This window comes from Panonychus citri, unplaced genomic scaffold (genome assembly GCF_014898815.1).
Source record: "Panonychus citri isolate SS breed McGregor unplaced genomic scaffold, ASM1489881v1 Contig00001, whole genome shotgun sequence".
NCBI classification, from domain to species: Eukaryota; Metazoa; Arthropoda; class Arachnida; order Trombidiformes; family Tetranychidae; genus Panonychus; species Panonychus citri.
The window spans coordinates 2,173,032-2,192,274 of NW_026515406.1; the positions used below are offsets into that span (position 1 = coordinate 2,173,032).

The 19,243-nt window shown below is 29.7% G+C and overlaps 3 protein-coding genes across 3 annotated transcripts in view; 1 reads left to right on the top strand and 2 right to left on the bottom strand.

Annotated features, from left to right (window-relative positions):
- The window catches only part of LOC128397432 (dopamine D2-like receptor), a 106,822-nt gene extending 103,914 nt beyond the window's left edge, over positions 1-2,908 (bottom strand). Inside the window, exon 1 of the mRNA XM_053358162.1 lies at positions 2,005-2,908. Coding sequence (XP_053214137.1) covers positions 2,005-2,814 — 810 coding nt within the window. The 5' untranslated portion in view covers positions 2,815-2,908. The remainder of the gene's footprint in view (positions 1-2,004) is intronic.
- A 3,005-nt stretch (positions 2,909-5,913) lies between these two features.
- LOC128392959 (uncharacterized) lies at positions 5,914-9,076 on the top strand. Its single transcript, XM_053353087.1, is given in 4 exon segments — positions 5,914-7,001; positions 7,086-8,657; positions 8,660-8,682; positions 8,765-9,076. Coding segments are annotated over 3 exon segments (1,158 nt in total). The 5' UTR covers positions 5,914-7,001; positions 7,086-7,663; the 3' UTR covers positions 8,906-9,076.
- Positions 8,958-16,319, bottom strand: LOC128393051 (uncharacterized). The gene is made up of 6 exons (XM_053353200.1): positions 15,526-16,319; positions 14,636-14,850; positions 10,743-10,878; positions 10,509-10,642; positions 9,859-10,096; positions 8,958-9,776 (listed from the first exon to the last, which is right to left on the bottom strand). Exons 1-6 carry the CDS (start codon positions 15,596-15,598, stop codon positions 9,667-9,669), a joined length of 906 nt encoding a protein of 301 aa, XP_053209175.1. The 5' UTR covers positions 15,599-16,319; the 3' UTR covers positions 8,958-9,666.
- Positions 16,320-19,243: the final 2,924 nt, after the last annotated feature.

The window sequence follows — 19,243 nt, forward strand, 5'->3', positions numbered from 1 at the left end:
AGTGAAATAAGTTAATCATAATTGTATTAATTTCTGTTAGTTAACATATATTAAAAATCATTAGAAGTCATTAATCAAATCAAGATTAATGGATCTATTTGTTAATCAACTCTACTATCATGACTATTATTTAATTCATTTTCCTTTCTGATATTCAGTTAATGATAAACTATCACAAATACTTTGAAATCTTCATCATCATGTTCATGATATCCATGATATTCATTGGAATCTTCAATTTATTTATACAATGTTAATATTAATAAACATGATAAACAGGAAGAAAGGAAGATAAAGTTCTAATAGAAGAATAATAAAAAAAAGTTCTCTGCTCAGAAAAGGTGAAATTTTAATCAATGAGTAAAATTTCATCACCAAGGATTCAAGTTTCATGAGATGGGAATTATCATCATCATGAAGATAAAGTTGTATTATTTAAACTGAACATTAATTTTTTTTACTCATTCGTTTATAAAATAAATTCAAACAAAAAGGTAAATCCGTTTTTGTTATATAATAATATTAATCAGGGTAAATTTCATGATAAAGGAAGCAAAAAGTTCAAAGTTTTCACCTGATGAAAATCAGTTCAATATGATTTCCATTCAAGTGTATAAAGATGATTATCATTATAATCAATTATATTAACATAGGAATCCATCATTATCATTAAAAAGGTAGAGAGAGAGAGAGAGAGAAATTCAATATCATGAATAGGTTACTGAATAATTCAGTCTCCATGATTCATATTATTCAAGGTAATAACCTTAAACTTTTTTTTATAATAATAATATGAAAGTTGAAAATAAGTTAACAGATATTGTTATTATTTTTACACTTTATCCTGATGTTAAGAATTGAGAAAATGAGTTCTGTATTCATTGTGGTTATAATTATTATCACCAGCATGAGATTCATTCATGATAATAGTATAATCATGATGGAGTTGAAGTTAATTGAATCATTTTGCTTGCTTTTCCTTAAACTCATTGCCTTGTCATTAAATTTTATCATCATCATGATAATCGTAATTTTTTCCGATGGTAAAAATATTATATTATAATATATATAAAGTATTGTTATTATCATCAATGGGAATTCATCAGTCAAGTTACAACTGAATAGTTTCAACATGATTTAATCAAAATTATCCTTGATTATAGTTAATTGTGAATCTTTCACAGGTTAAATTGTAATAGTAACAGAAAACAAAAATTAGATTACTCAGCAACAACTAATTCATTGTTATCATTTAATTGTGACAACGATTTTTGATAATTCAAATTAACCAGAATATGGGATTATCAACATTGAAGGAAATTAACTTAATTGTTGTTGCCTTTTTTTTGTTCATCAGAAATTATCAATTGTTACTTATTATATAATTTAATATACTTTCTGATTAAAGTTAATTAGATTAAATGAAATGAAAACAATTTACCAAATCAGCATTTTAATTTGGACTAACTAATGGATAAGCTGATTACATGGTTAATTTCACATTCATATTGACCACTGAATTTATATTCAATAATTTCATGAGAAAGTGAATCCAAGTTGAATTTGTAAAGAAAATGAATGATAATCATGTTGGTTAAACTTGAATAGACTTGATTGATTCAAGAGAATTTCAATTGAAATATGAATTTATGATAACTGAAATTTCATGAGGTAAGCTGAAAATTTCAGTTCTGTTTAGATTATTGAAACTTTCGAGCTAAACTTCATGGAGAAGGTGGAAACTTATGTAGAAAAAAATTAGAGGAAAAAAAGATGAGTCAACTTGAACATTTCTAGTAATATTTTTACAGAATTTCGTTTTCTTTTCTTTTCTTTTCAAATAGTAATTCAGGGTGTTCTTCCTATCCGATGCTCTTTGAAATTTAAGGTAAAATTGTTATTTCTTTTGTTTTTATCGTATGAAAACTTTTACTCCAACTTGCTTATGTATTATAATGAATATTAATCAAACAGTTACGATAGATAAACGAATCGTAAACTTACCAAATAATAGACAGCAAAAGGCATAACAACTCCAGCAACAAGAAGATCAGCAAATGCAAGACTAACGATAAAATAATTGGTCACAGTTTGAAGGGATTTCTCCTTGTAAACAGCAAGAATGACCAGAATGTTACCAAAAACGGCAAGAAATGGGAGTAAAACAAGACATAAAGCCCAGTAAACTTTATCTGATTTGATAGTATCATCTTTAGGCCAAAGGGAACTATTATCACCCTCAACTGAATGATGATGGTGATGGACAAGAGGTGGTGTTGATATTGATGGTGGATTATCAATTCTATTTGCAATATTATTATAATTTATTAGATTTAACTCATTGTCCATCAAATAAGAAGAAAAATTGTAAATCACTGATGCACAATTGTCCAGTTCGGGTGGAAGATAATTGATCGAAGATACATTTGAAATTGGACGAAATTGATTATTCAAGGCTAAAGAAGATGAAGTAGAAAAGGAAGACGATAATGAGGATGAGGATGATGATGATGATGATGATGATGGTGTAGAGGAAGATGATGTCCAACAAGGTAATATTGATGATAGATTTACACTTGGTTCGAGCACTTTTATGCCATAGGCAATATCAACCAGATCGGAGAAAGTTAAATTAATCTTATCGAGTAGGTCACTTGCGGTTAACGTTAAATTGGTTAAGTTTAATATCAATGTTGTCGTTGAATTTGGTGGGGATGATAAAGATGCTGATTCTGATACTGATGCGGATGATGATGATGATAGAGAAACATGTTCAGAAGATAATTTGTCAAATCCTAAGCCTAATGATGACATGTTAACGCTTTTTTTTCTAGATGGTCACTTCCATTGACCTTTTAGTTATAAGAGTTATGTATTAATCAGTTATCGTTGGACATCTTCATCCATCTGATGCTGATTTCATTCTGAACTTTTGTTGAATCTGTTGAACATTGAGAAAGAAAAACTATTTTTGGTAAAGTTGATTCGAGCTCTCAATAGATGGCACAATCTAACTGACAGTCGAATAATCGATTTTCTCGAAAACTCGACAAATTTGTTCTAACTCTTCGAACTAATCGATCAAAAGTAAAACATTAGTAGGAAAATATTCCAACAGATTTCACCACAAATCCTCTCAGAAATTGGAACAAGAGTTTAAGTTTAAGTTCAACAATTAACTTTTCGAACGGTAAAATTAAATGAAAATCGAAACTTTTAACATAAAATTAATTCGAAAACTTTTTCTTCTTCCTAACCAACTTACTCTTTCTCTCTACCGGTAACAATTAAACCTCGAACAATCAATCGAAGCCACAATTTCTCATAACAATAGTTAATAAATTGTATTGTGAAGATATAATAATTTATTTAATCACAATCTAAATCAGTGGAGCGAAAGTTTTTTTTTCTCGAAAAAAAAGTTTCGACTCACAATCGTAGTTAATTAGTGTACATATATTTGGTTCATTGTTAATAGTTACAATTCCTTGAAACCTATTACATGTAAATTCATTTCCTTTGGATATAAATATGAGCTCCATTGATTCAGAATATTCATCATGAAAACAAAGATATTATGAATGAGAGAGAGAGAGAGAGAGAGAGAGAGAAAGTTCTAATGCTCATCGAAGTGTAATTGTACCATTGATATATAATAAAGATTCACCCTAAAGGTAATTAGTGAGATTAAATTACTTTAAATTGCTGATGTTAATGATTATACAATTTTTACTCTATTAACAATTAAGATTATCAATGAACATCATTCGCCTTATACAGTTAATCATAACCTGGGAATTAATTGTTCATCATTAGATTGTTTTTTCTTTCCTCAATTAAATATTCATATTCATATCTAAATTCTCATCAAATTAATTTAACTGTTTATTATCATTTAGATTGGGCGATGATGATGATTAAGAGAATGATAAACTTTGAGTTGATTGTTGATTCGGTTGTTGATCAATTAAATCAACTCATTTATCACCTTAAATCAACCTATGGTTTTATCATTGTTATCGTAACTCTGTTAACAATTAACTAACTTTGAACAAAAAAAAAAGTTCAACACATTCTCATGAGATTTTCATGGTTACATCTAAATAATAAATTGTCTTTAACAATTAATAAATCATATTAATAATAATTCAGTAAATTCATTAACATATATCTAAATTTAATCAATTAAATAGTAAAGTGAGTGAGTGTTGTAGGTATTTGACTTAATTACATTTTCTTTTCATCATCATTATCATTATCAGAATAATCAACTTGACGATTAATTCATTCAAATTGAATCGGAGGACAATAACAATTTAATTAAGGTTCACACATTCAAGATTATGATAATAATAACAATCACCATGATGGTCATCAAAATACAATGTGAATGGTCAAGTTAATTACACAATACCAGCAAAAAAAAGTATAATAGTCATGGTTAATCAATGAGACTTATTGATTAAATCAGGAAGTTATTAAGATTAATCAATTCAAATGAAAAAGCCAATTGATTGATTATCATGATCAACTATTATAATCATTTAATACATAACAATGAATATATGATATGTTGATTAATATGATGATTATTTCAATATTTCAATGAGAAACAAAATTGATACCATTCAATTATTACAATTGTCAATTTAATTTATTAAAAAAAAGGACCAAGATGATTCATCATCATGATGAATCAACATCCTGATTCCTGAGGCCTCTGATTGTAATCAGGTATGTGATTGAAATTTCTGATGACATGATATATATATATATATCAGTTTACCTACATGAAGAATCTGAATGCTCACAATCTGAACATGATATTATTGCCCTAAGGGTAATTGAGTCAAAGGAATTGAATTGAAAATGGAAAAAAATGAAAAATTATTACCTATTATTATTATTAACAATATAAGGATGATCATGATGATCATGGTGATGACAAAAAAAAGTTCATCATCAGAAATTAACAAGAGGTTATCTCATGAAATCGTGTATGAACCTGAACTCTTACCTTAACAGGTTAGAAGTTCATTTTTTTTCTTGATTTTATTTTTTTTTGTTCACAACTTTTTCTCATCAAGTTTGGGTTATCATTTGCAGGCTGGTGACTTTCAATGTGCTCATTGATTCAGGGTATGTGTTCATGATGATTATCATCATCATAAACTGAGCTTCTCCTTGCTATGTGATCATTTTTATCTTCATCAATTGACAGGAAAAAGTATGAGCATTGACTTTGAATTTCCGTTTATCATTATCTCATCATGATCTTTACTTATCAAGTCTGATGATTCAGTTCTGATTCAAGTTCTGATTCAGGATGATGATGATGATGATGGCTTTATTTATCTGGAATTGATAAATTTTCTGCTTCCTTATTCATTGAATGATGACATTTATTAATAACTACGGAAACTATCATGTTACTATCCCGATCATATAAAAGTTACTATTGATTTCATCATGAAATGAAAAACGTTTCAACCAACAAACTGATTAACTTGATGAGCATTTGATTAATCAAATTGGTATTTAATCTTAATGATTAGTTGATTGTTATCATGAACTCGGAAAAAAAGTAGCTCATTTAATAGCTGAATTTTGTTAGGGAAAGTCAAAAGTTAAATGGTTAATTGTTGTCTTGCATCCAATTGCAAAATCATAAATTATTATCATTAGATTGTCAAATATTCAAATTGTTAGAAGATAATAACAGTTAATCAACTCTAAAATTACCATTGACAATCAGTTAATTGTAGGTTATTGAGATTATGATTGCGTGGTTTGATCATTGGTTAAGTTAATACAATCATGCAAACTTTTGATTAACTTGCCCTTCAATAAAATGTTGGTTAACAATTAAAAATAAAAATCAATGAGATTTTTTTTAAATGCCTCATTGTCAACATGCTCTTAATTGTTTGAGATTAAATTCTTAATCATATTGACAGTTAACTTGAATGATGGTTAATATGAGAAAGTCAATCAGTCCTTCAACCAGATTCTTAATTGGTGATAATTATTTTCAATCTTGTTACAATTATCCGTTTGAACAGCAATCAACTCAATCGATTGTTGATCAAATTCAACCTCAATCAATCAGCCGTTTCCATGACCATTGGCGTTTCCTTTTAGTACCAATATGTTTGTTATCAATTTGTTTCAACCTTACCCACGACCTTTTGATGATCACTGGCTATCGGTCAGTAATTGATTCATTTCCGTTATTAATTGGACCTTCGTCTAATTTGATTATGCTGATATCGGCAGATATTTTGTTGACCTTTTCAGTTATTTTTACTTTCTGGTATCCACTTGATTTCACTCAATTTGAGGTCAAATGGTTAGCACTTCGATTGTCCCCTTCAAACCCTTTTCTGGTCAACATCTTATCCAAAATGGACAAAGAGATGAAAATTGTTGGAACTCTTTGTTTTACCGTTTGGCTGATTGGCGTTTCAACTTCCCTTTGGGTGATGTTGGTCAATCTACCAACTGATTCTGTGCTTACAATTGACAATTTGATTATTACACTTCATATGATGACCTTTATTTGTTTACCTTTACTACCTGCTCACAAGTTTTACCTTTTGTTTGGTTCATCTATGATAATAAGGTCACTTTTTAAGCTAATTGGCCAAAAGATTAAAATTCACACCGAAATGACCTGGACAACTGACGAACTAACATATTACCGAAAAATGTTCAGTACAACAATCGAACTGACCAATGCATCTAATGATATTTGGTCTCGACATTTATCCTTCTTTTACCCTCTCGTAAATATTTTTGCGATATTAACCCTTTACTACATAATCTCTGGTCCCGTTGACATTTTCCGTTACCTTGTTCTAGGTATACTTGACCTTACCTTTGCTGTTGTGATTATCTATACCAATCGATACATAATTGGTATAAATGTTGAAGCCACTTCGATCTATGATATCGTTTATTGTAAAAGTCTATATCAACAAAATGCTGAATATTTATCAGAGGTGAGACTTTCAATATTTCGAACTCGATACAAAAAAAGTTCTAATACAATAATGTACAATCATTTACAACTTTCTACATTCAAGATTGGCCTTTTTTTGGACAGAATCGGTCGAGAGGATGTTGGCTATTCATTTGAAGGTTATTTTGTGTACTCGCCACGATTAATGGCCTCACTTTTAACCCTAATTGTAACAATAATCATCGCTTTCCCATCATTCATAAAATAGCAGAGTTGACAATTAATCACGTCATAACATGATCAACTCAATTATCAAATATTATCAATGTACTCAAGTTGATATATGAATTCATGACATAAAAAAACAAAGATTATGAGTTAATCATGAATAAAAAAGGTTTTATTTTTCAACATAAACAAGCAATTAAATTTCATTGATACAATTATTTGATCTGATTGTCAGGCAATAAGATGATCATATTGATTTGCTAAGGAAAATTATATGTACAACAATCAATATTAAACATCCAACCCACTTTTCTTAATAATAAAGACAATGATAATTATTGGAAGAGATTAAAATTGAGTTTGAAATTCATTAGTAAATTGGATCAATTGATTGTTATTTTCAGAAATCAAGTCAATCCAAATTGTGGTTATAATTAACTTTTGTTGATCATGAGATAGAAGATTTCACCCTGAATGTGTATTACCATGAGAAACTCAGGTAAATCATCAGGTAAAATTTTCACAATGAAAATTGATGAAAATTCAATTGATCGGCATCAGTTAACATCGATTGTTAATTATTTCAATGCCCCAAGGGTATCAGGTTTTCTTGATGAATATTCATTCATATTATTGCCAATCAGTGTGCTCATCTTTTGTTTCAATGTGGTACATAGTTTTCTCATACTCTTCGGAGTGGAACCAGCACCGGACACTTCACCTCTAATAACTGGACATTGGCAAATAATGGTCATCCATTTGTTTGCCGATATTACCCTTGGGGCTACAATTTTTGCCTGTTTCAAGTACAAAACTGATTTTACTCACTTCGAAAGTAAATGTTCACAACTTGGTCTCTGTGAATATGGTTCAGGATTTTCTAGAAGTAAATTCAATAAGATGAGCCATGAGATTAACTTTGTAGTTTCAGTGGTCATCATCACATGGACAATGGATTCGGCTATTTTCATTTATCAAATCGGCACAAATAAACTTGAAGATCAGAGTTTAATCAGCTCCGTTGTTCAAATGGTTCATATTTTCAATTATCTTTTAATTCCTATTCTTGGATATTCAAAAATCTATTCACTTTGTTCTAGTTCAATGGTAATAAGATCATTATTCAAATTGATTGGTGATAAAATTAAATCACATTCACGGTCAACTTGGACAAATAAACACCTAACCAAGTATCGGCAAAAGTATTCGGACACAATTGACCTAACCAATATTTCCAATAAAATTTGGTGCCGTTTTTTGACCTTCTTCTATCCGATAATCAATATTTTCGGAATCGTCGTCTTCTATGACATAATTTCTGGCCCAGTTGACATTTACCGTTACTCTGTTCTAGGTACACTTGATCTTTCTGTAGCCCTCATAATAGTTTATACCAATCGATACATAATCGGTATAAATGTTGAAGCCGCTTCGATCTATGATATCGTCTATTGTAAAAGCTTATATCAAAAGATGCCGAATATTTATCAGAGGTAAAGTTGAAGGTTCGAAAGGTTATTTTATATATCGTTTCTCTAAAGTTATCAATAAAAATTTCTAATTTTTCATTTAAAGATTGGCCTTTTTTTGGACAGAATTGGTCGGGAGGATGTTGGCTATTCATTTGAAGGTTATTTTGTATACTCACCACGATTAATGGCCTCACTTTTAACCCTAATTGTAACAATAATCATCGCTTTCCCATCATTCATCTGAATACCCGAATATATGAAATAAAAGGACAGTTTTGTTAATTGTTGATTCTTTTTATTTTCTTGTAAATTAATCAAGACTTTTAATCACTAGAAAAAGTAAAACTTAATAACAATCAATTTGGTTGTTCTTGGTTAATTGTTTATATTTGTTTTCGTTTTTAATTACAATGGGTTTACTGTTACTTTGGGTATTGTTGATTGTTGTTAATTTAACAACAATTAATCCTCTTATGATCCGGTAGATGAAAATTATCCAGCAATTAACAGAGCCATCTAGTTGCAATGATCAAGTAATCAAATTGTCGGTCATTTTAAATTGTTGATTGTTGGATAAAATTTACCATCCAAATTGAATTTAAGATTGAGCATTTAATTGTTGTTAATCATTAGACAATTTTCCGATTTTGATTGTTGATCACGAAAAGATTGTGATTTACTCTGGTTGATTTAATTCGTTCCGTGAGAAAGTTTTTAATTGTTAACAATTTGATTCTTTAGCTAATAATAAATAATAACAATTAAAGTTTAACATGATGTTGGATAGAAAGAGTTTACAATGAACTTTTCACTTGACCAACAATGTCGATTGGTGCCGATTGTTGATCAACTTTGTCACCGGCGTTTAAGCTTGAGCTTCATCGAGTTAACTTTTGGACGTTCGATGTTTTTTTCTGGCGGTTCGATTATTTTTTTCTTCACGAAAAAAACTGAAACAAAAACCACTTGATCATTTATGTTGAATTCATGATTAGTTGATCGAAGTTACGAATTTGTTAACTGTGATATAAGTAGGAAACTAAGCAAAGTAATTGATATAAGCGTCAATGAGCTAGTTTGTTGAAAACAATTCGTTATCGATGAGGGTTGAACGGCTAGAAGATAATTCAAATTCTAAATTAGAACAAATTTTTTTATTCGAAAACTTTTCGGATAAGTTTTCTTTCCTTTTCTTACCTTGACTAAGATTCTCACTTAGATGAAGTCTAGATGATTGATGACTCAAACCATCGCCGTGTAATGTGACCTCATTGGACATAATATAAATTCGTGATATGGTTGCTGTACATTTGATTCGTATTAGGCCATTTTTAAAATATTCTTCCTTTAATAATAATTTAAGTCCCAAATGTGACGATTCTAAACCATCTTCATGTAATGTTGTTGAATGTGAAGTTTGATATTCAGTTCCAACCTTTGATAATTTTTATAAACCAGAATCAACATGTAACAATTGAAATACAATTGGCTCAATATTATGATGAAAAAAAAACTAACTCATAAATTGATCATTAACATGAGTAGATTGAGTATCATCATTCAAAGTATTTATTATTGATAATATTCTGGATAAAATGCTGAATTGAATACATAATAACCATTATATTATCATGTATCATGATGATGATGATGATGAAAACAATGGATTTTTTATCATCATTTATGATAATCATAGAGACACGAAAACAAAGTATTATTATTATCCAAAGTGATGATAATCTATCGTAAGTGATATCACATCACAGTAAAGGTGGGATATTTTGGGAGGGAAAAAAGTTCTGAGAAAATGATAATTCTGAAGATAATGATTATGACGATGAACTCACCTCATTACCATTTATTAACCATCTTAATGTTGAGGCGGGTTTGGATTTGAATGAAGTACAATTAGGATTAATTGTATCACCAAGTTTAATTTTCCGCCGAGTTCCGGTAATTTTTGGTCCTTCTGAGGGTAAAACTTGGGTAATCCAAGAGGATGGAGTGGATAATATAATCATTAATCACCATGAAAGTAAAAAAAAAGTTTCGTTCTTTTATACAATATGGATAATATTTACCATAGACTTTCATCTCCTTCTCCATCTCAGCGGTGTTAAATGTTGGAGCCTCAGCGGAAACTTCACATCGATAGATTCCCGTTGAGTTAAGATCAACATCTTTCAGGTAAACTGAATTCTTACCTGACCTTGATAACTGTTGATTGTTGGTAAAAGGGTAGAGAGATAGAGACAAAAAGAAACAAAAAGAAGAGGAAACGGAAATGATGTGAGAAAATTTTCATCTTTGAATAAACTAAATTTAAAAAGTTCACTTCTCATTTTAGAGCATCAAAATGATACACATGCAACCAAATGTTATTATTATATGAGAATACATTGTTTACAAGGAAGTGGCTTGAATTACAATTTAAATTGAATTTCAAGATTTACCTTCCTGGTCATGATGTGGTTAGGAATTGTTAACCTCATATACACTAATGATAAATGAGATTACCACTCCACCCTCTTCCCATCCCCATGAACACACTGAACAAAATAACAACAACAACAACAGCAACATGGTAACTCTGAACTAGAAACCATTAGTTATTATTATGTCTCATTACTATTATTATTCAATAAATGTTACAGACATAACATGAGGAAAATTTTTCAGTTCATTTTTTCAGAATCAGAATCAGATTGGAATACACAAAAAGCAAATGGACTTTATTGTAAATAAGGAAAGGATGAAATGTTTTTTTTTCCTTCTTTTTTTGAGAGAAAGAGGGGAAAGAAAAGTTCTAATATAATAATTCTGTGGGTTTGCATAGACTACATTAAATTATGCATGGGAAAATAACCGATCATCATCATTATCATGAAAAGAAAATATCACAAAAATGATGATAAAAGTAGACAGATTAATATTCATGATAACCATGAGCTCAGAATCTCCATGAAGATTGTTTTCTCTACAGAGTAACATTAGCGACCTAATTTAGAAAATTTATCCTGTCCCTAGCTACTATATATTAATAATTACCTGTACAGATAATCTTAATCCATTCTTATCCAAGATAATCTGGTACACGTTGACAACTAAAAGTAAGATGAAGATGAAATTAGATCAACTTTAAATATTACCTCAGGAGACGATGATTAGGATGATGAGTCTATTGTTTCTTCAAAGAGAGAGAGAGAGAGAGAGAGAGCTGAGGGAGTGAGAGAGTAATTGTGTATGAGTGTAGTTGTACTTGATGATGGTAGAAAAATATGAAATGATGTTGACATTTGAATACATCATGATGTGGAGACAATAAACTTATCATGATTATGCAATTGAATTCATGATTTACATGATAAAATAAATATGGTTTCATTCACTACCGGGAATCAAGCATTTGCAATCATGGTGATGAATGACACACACACACACTGACAAGTTAGTCAGAGTGTGGAGTGGGCTTCATTTTCAATTCTGTGTAAGTAAAAGGAGGAAGAGAAGTTTTTTTTGCCTCAATGTAAATCAGTGATAACACAAGATTCCAGGATGATAATATTTGTGAATTAATATTATATCATTAATATGTTATTATATTTTTCTTATATGAAATTTTTATTTTGTTTCCACAGTTTTTTATTCCAACAGATAGATTCACTTCTACTCAATCAGATGATTTCATGATATTCTCACTCAAAAATAATCACAGAAAACTCTGGTTCAGTGAAAGAGAGAGAGAGAGAGAGAGAGAGAGAGAGAGAAAGAGAAGGATTGAGTGAGTTTCTGAATGAAAGAAGATGATAATAAATTTTTCTCTTCTTTCTTTCCCACCCCACCGCCGTTTTCATGTTGTCTTTTTTGCCTCTCTTTTCTTTCTTCATCTTAACCAGCCCCTTACACTATTACATGACTTGAATATCAACACTGAATTTTCATTTCACTTGACTTAACTCTCACCCACCTTAACCTCAACCTCCACCTCAATATCACCTTCAATTTTCTTACTTTCGTCTCCAACTCTCAATCTTTGATTTCCACTCCACCTCATTTCTTGCAATTGTTTCCATTTCATTGCAATGAGAAACAAGAAACAAAGCAAAGAAAAAAATTCGGAAACTCATCTGATACAAAAGCCACAAAATTGATGGTGAGTAACTTAAACAACACGAAGCCAGTGGGCTAAAAAGAATAGTATTAAAATTGTATCATCAGAATATACTAGGCAACTAGCTCAGTAAATCTCTCTCTCTCTCTCTCTCTCTCTCTCTCTCTCTCTCTCTCTCTCTCTCTGTTATCGAGTAAAAATTATCAGAAATTTTCCATATTCTTTAATCGTTCCAATCGTCATTATCGATGAACAGTTCATCATTTCACTCGTAACCTCCTTCTCCTCCTCCTCTGGTTTCTTATTGTTTCTAATAATTTCTGTTATATAACTTCCTATTCAAACCATTAATATATTATCATTTGTGCTCATTGATTGTTATCATAATCAATATATAATATTTTCTGCCTTAACTTTAACTCCCTTATAATGTATATTTATAATAAGATATTGTTTTTTTTTGTATATATGTATAAATAATACATAATATATATATTATATTTTCAGCTCGCAATCGATATAAAACAATTTCGAATGGTAAAAAAGTTCATTTTTCTCTCTCCCTTTGGCTTGCTAACTATGGTAATACTTTCATTCACTTTGCTCTCTTATATCAAAGTTTAATGGAAGTGAGAGAGAGAGAGAAATCAGTCTATTGGAATGAAAAAAAAATTAAACTTATTTGTCATCATGGGACATGAATATTCTAGTCCATGGTGACAAGTTGAAATTCTTGGCGAGTATTGATAGAAATCTCCTTAATAGAACTCAGCTGACATGTAACAATGCAATGGCTGATAATTATTTTAAGAAAATAAAAAAGACGAGATAAATTAGCCAAGTTATGAGTTTAAAAGTTTTTTTCTATTCAGAATTTCACCCAAAGTTCTGAACGATTTTTCCCAATATTCAACTACGCATTCAGCTAAAAGTTAATCATTATCTTAAATCACTTTACTTGATTATAAACAATAATCTTTAGACGAGAGATTGACTTTGTATGGGAACAATTATTAGATTAAAAAGAGAGAAAGAGAAGCAAATAAAGTTCAATATCGAAATCAATTGTTTCGAGCAAGGAAGGGGAGAAAAGTTCAATTTCGATCCATCGCAGAAATCAATATTATCCCTTACTAATTATCATTCGAGACCAGAATTAAGAGACAAACAAAGTGATGGCTCCATTTCGCAAGAATATCATGATAATACTGAGATGGAAAGATTAATTCGAAGAGAAGAAGAAGAAAAAAGTTCGACAATCTCTTGAGATGGAATTTTAAAAATTTTCTATTCGAAACATTTTATCAAAGTTCCACTTGCAATTCAGACGCACCCTGAATCCCTCCCAATGGCACTGAACTTAAGGAAAAAGGGATAATAATTGACACTGAATATATATAAATGGAAACACCTAAGAAATTGAATATCTATGTATCATGAAATAAACAGAAATGAGCAGAAAACTTTCATGGAAGGAAAATCTTGACTCATGATAAATATTATCATCAGGATGATGATATTATTCATTGTCTCTCCCCAAGGGAATCAACGATAAATATATTATATTGATGATATAATAAAATAATCAATCTTGAATCAATTTAGATTGTTGTTCTCATGCTTCAAAGGAAATATAATATTTTAAGTTTAAATTGTTACCATGATAAAAAAAGACGAGAAAAAAATTTGATCATCTAAAAGTTTAATCAATCAACTATCTTCACCGTGGAGTTTTCCCTTAATCAACATCATTAATTGTTACCCAACAAAATGCTAATTGTTCATCATTGACCTTAACTCTTATATTTTTAATAATAGTAAAGTTTTTGGACTTATAAAGATACGAAAATTAATGATACTTACATCAACCCGAATGCCTTTGTGAGGTAAAAATTGACCTGGAGGCCAATCTCTTGGTACAAATCGGTAAAATTCAACGTTATTCTTATACCATTTAACTGAATATAATCTATCATTTTCAAGTTCATAGATACATGAAAGTTCAACTGAATCACCACGCATCACCGGAGAGGGAAGATCAAACATGATCAATCGTAAACAGGTAACCAATTTGGTCTCTGGCAGAGAGAGAGAGAGAAAATATTACAAATACAAAACAAACCATCAACCATTGATATCTAACAAAAATTACAGGTAAACTTATCATCGTTTTCATGAATGATGATGATTATGATATAATACTAATAATGATAATCATTATATGATGATCACAGAGAGTAAAGATAATCATGAACCACCAGGAACAACAAACCATGAAAACTAAATACTGAATGACAATGAGGGGAATGGTGATAGTTGGAGTTATTAATAGTGTTACGATATACACAGAGTGGGAGGAAAAAAATCCCTTCTTCATTTTCCCACCCCACTCTCTAGCCTACTCAATTAATATCATAAAGTATTAGTCTTTCGGTAGTCAAGGTAAATGATATTGTTTTTTTGCTTCAATTTTCATGATAACGATATAAATGTATATATATATCATGATGATGATTATCTCTATTCATGGTTAATGTATATGAATATGAATACACAATGAATTCAGTGTATTATCTCATGAATTCATCATGAATTGTTTTCCGTATCCAATTTTTACCTTACAGTTTACTTTTTGCTTTCATCCTTTGTGACACTTTTAAATTGTCATCAAATCAATCAAATGTCTGATTAGTTTAATTACTTTTCATTTTTGATTGTTTATCATTTCAAAGTTAATTGCATACTCAACTTACCCTGAATTAGATAATAAGTCAGTATTAATTGTACTAAATTGGCAGGATTGATCATATTCAAGTTGAGAAACATTTTTTTTTTCAATACTTTGGTTAAGGTTTGATCACACTGGTGGACACTGGTCACTTATTGTTAAGAGTTTGTTATATTTAATATGTTAAAATTTACTTGTAATTGGAATCCCGTTATAATCACAACTTTAATCACCACAATTTGAATGAGTTTACAAAGAAACAACAATTTAAACAAATGCAAAAACTTAACAAAACTTTTGAAACTTTTCCTTCGTATTTATTTACACCTGATAAGTGGTCACTCAATGGTCATCTCACTTGAACAGTATTAAACATCATCAAGTTAAATTGTTGTTGTTAAAAGTATAAAATGTCAACACTTAAAATCCGATTTAATTAATATTAAATTGCGAAAAGCTGAAAGTGTGTTACTTTGTGTAATAGTATGAAGACAACGATGACTAGTTCAATGAATATTTAAAGTGGGTGATGATGGCGATGGTGATGATGACCACAACTTGTCACTTGGTGATGATTCATGATGATGGAAATAATGAAAATCAAGCCATTGTTGTGTTATTCTTGGTGTTTGTATTGGTGGCTGTGGTGAAAGTGGATCTCATGTTGTTGTGGATCAAATTCAGAGTAAAAGTTTCAAGTTGATCTAGATGGTAAACTGAATGAAACAAGTTGATAATAATGATGATAAGATGATGAGATGATAAGACATGTAAAGTGATACATTTACCCTGAGTCTCTGTCTCTCTCTCAGTGACTGTGGTAGGAAATTCAATAGTAAATACAAGGTGACTCTCTCTCTCTCTCTTTCAGAATTATTGAGAACGCATGATCTACACCATGATCTATATGGCGAGTGACGTTCATTCAATCATGATGATGAAGACGATGAAAATGATGATAATTCCAATATAAAAAGCGATGCTATAGGTTTCGATATCATGGACAGTTCTGAGCTCTGAGTGTATTTTTTTACATTCAAAATTTTTCTCGACTCAATTTATGAGCGTCGATTGATAAGTCATTTGATTTTCATTGAAAAAAAAGTTAGTTACCTTTTATGATACTGATTTTCCAGTAGGATGCTCAGCTTGATGATCTAATGAACCTCCGATTTCGAGAATGAGAGTGAAAAAAAGTTCATACTTACTCTGGATTCATGATGAACATAAATTTTTTACCCTTTCTCTTAATATAAAGTTTTATCTTCCATCATCATCATCATCAACTAAACTTTGAACGAGAGTCCTTGTAAAAGTTGATGATAGAAAAACAAAATAATGTAAACTGCCAGCATTCAAGTTCATCATCATCAACACTTGTTGAAATTCAATGACAATCAACTTACCAGGACTCATAATCAGATCTAATCATGATCATGATGATTAATGACAATACATCGGCGAGAATCAATAAATAAAACTGTAACAATCAGAAAAAAAGTACATCCAATTGTTTATATGATAAAAGTATTAAAAATAAAGATAAATTAACATTAAAAATCCTCTTGATTAAATTTAATCTTATCATGATAATCATGATGATTTCTGATTCAATTATAATTTAAAGTGAATCAATTTAGAGATGAACAAAAAGTTATATAACAATGTTAACCTAAATTTGACAGTTTAAATACAAATGAATGTGTTTACCATTTGCATACATAATTAAGGCTAATCATGATTCAGAAATTGTCTTGAAACAATTCACATTATCTTCATGATGAAATTATCATGGTTTCGGTTGGGATGAGAAGGAAATAATTATTTAAAATCAACATTCATTTAAATTGAATTGAAAGATGAATAATCTTATGTATACTATTATGTGTATATCCATCAGCCATGTTATTAGATTGATATAATAATAATGCTGGAATCAACTTGCAAATGATGATGAGAGGTGGGAGGTGGGAAGGATATAAGGAAACAGGAAGATGATGATGACAATAAAAGTTTAATACACCAACAGGAATACAGGGATTGAAATGGGATTAAAGGATTTCAAGATGAGGGTGGGAATGGGAATATTGTTATCATCGTATCTCAAATTGCTTAATGATTTGAGTAAACAGTTAGTGTTATCTTAATAAGTAAACCCACTCTCCACCCTCCACCCTGAGACTCCTTTAACAAGATAATTAGAAAACAAGTTTAACCTTAAATATGTTTGAAACAATCAAATGAAAATCGGTTGACAATGTTGATCAACTGTCAGAATGATAAGTTGAGTGGAAACAAATTGATGCTCATTAATTTCATTTATTTGGACAGTTAAATGTTTACCTGATTTTGATTGTGATTTAATTGTCTGAATCAAATAGGATGAAGATTATCTTCCATGATCTTTCAGATTAACAATAAAAATGGTCACTTTGCCTGTGGATTAATTTTCTATGAAACATAAGATAATCTATTCCTCTTCTCAATAGGAATTAAAATGCTCACAAATAACAATCAATTCCATTTCAAAAGAGTCCAGAAAATTGTATTAGAATTGAAGGAAAGGATTATCTTTCCATTTCACCTTCGAAAATCATCATTTGACTTCAAACTTTTTCTACAATTAATTAACTCTACATAGAATAGAAATGATCGTTCAATGATTTCAACTTATAGAGGGAGAAAAACCATCACCATGAAAACATGGAATTAGATTGAAAGAATGGAAAATGTTATTTTCTATTAAAAATCGAAGGCGAACAAAAAAGTCAAACTCATCATGAAGATAAGACGAAAGGGAGAAAAACTCAGCTCCATGTTCACCGGGAAGTTCATGATCATCTCTAACTCACTCACTCTTTTCATCTTCCATCTTCATTCAATTAGGAAAAGTAAATTGTTTTTTCTTTTTCTATTATAACTGTAATTTCAATTTGGACAGTAACATGCAATTGCTTTTACTGTGTCAATCTCATCTAACGGTATCATCATCATCATTAGTCAGTCAACTTGTTTAAGTTGATTTTGTTATTTTTTTTGTGCTGATCTTGGGTCTATTTGTTGGTTAACTTAATCATCATCATCACCAGATCAACAATCATCATCATTATCATCATCATCATGGTTTATCAGTTTAATTGCCAATAATTATGATCATGTTAACCCATTTGATTGTTAATAGTTTCCAATGGTAAACATCATAATAATAATAAAAACATATCGATTAACTTTCCCTCATCATGTAACAATTTAACATTCCCCAAGTGATTTAATTGTAATCAGTTAAACTTTTTGGTTTTAGTTACAAACCTAATTAAATCAGTTGGTTAATTGTAATGGATGTTTATTGATTCCTGATGATCAGCTTATTGAAATGAAATTATAATAATAATAAAACTTTCATCAAGACAAAAGTTTTAATATTGAAAATTTTCAATCAAATTCAAATAGTAAATCAATACAATCAAATTACAATTAAGGTAAATTTTTCCTTCATGGTAATAATAATCATCATCATATAGTCAAATGATATAAAAAAAATGGTTTTATCATGATGACAATTATCCCTTGATTATCATACAGATAATCATGAAGATGATAATAATTACCTTCAATCAGTTGATTCAGTGATTGAGCATTGAAATATATATATATATAAAACTCATTGTATTATTATTATCATTTAGATCACGAATCTGATTCATGATGAATTCATACTTTGTTTCAAATACTAAATTTACTCA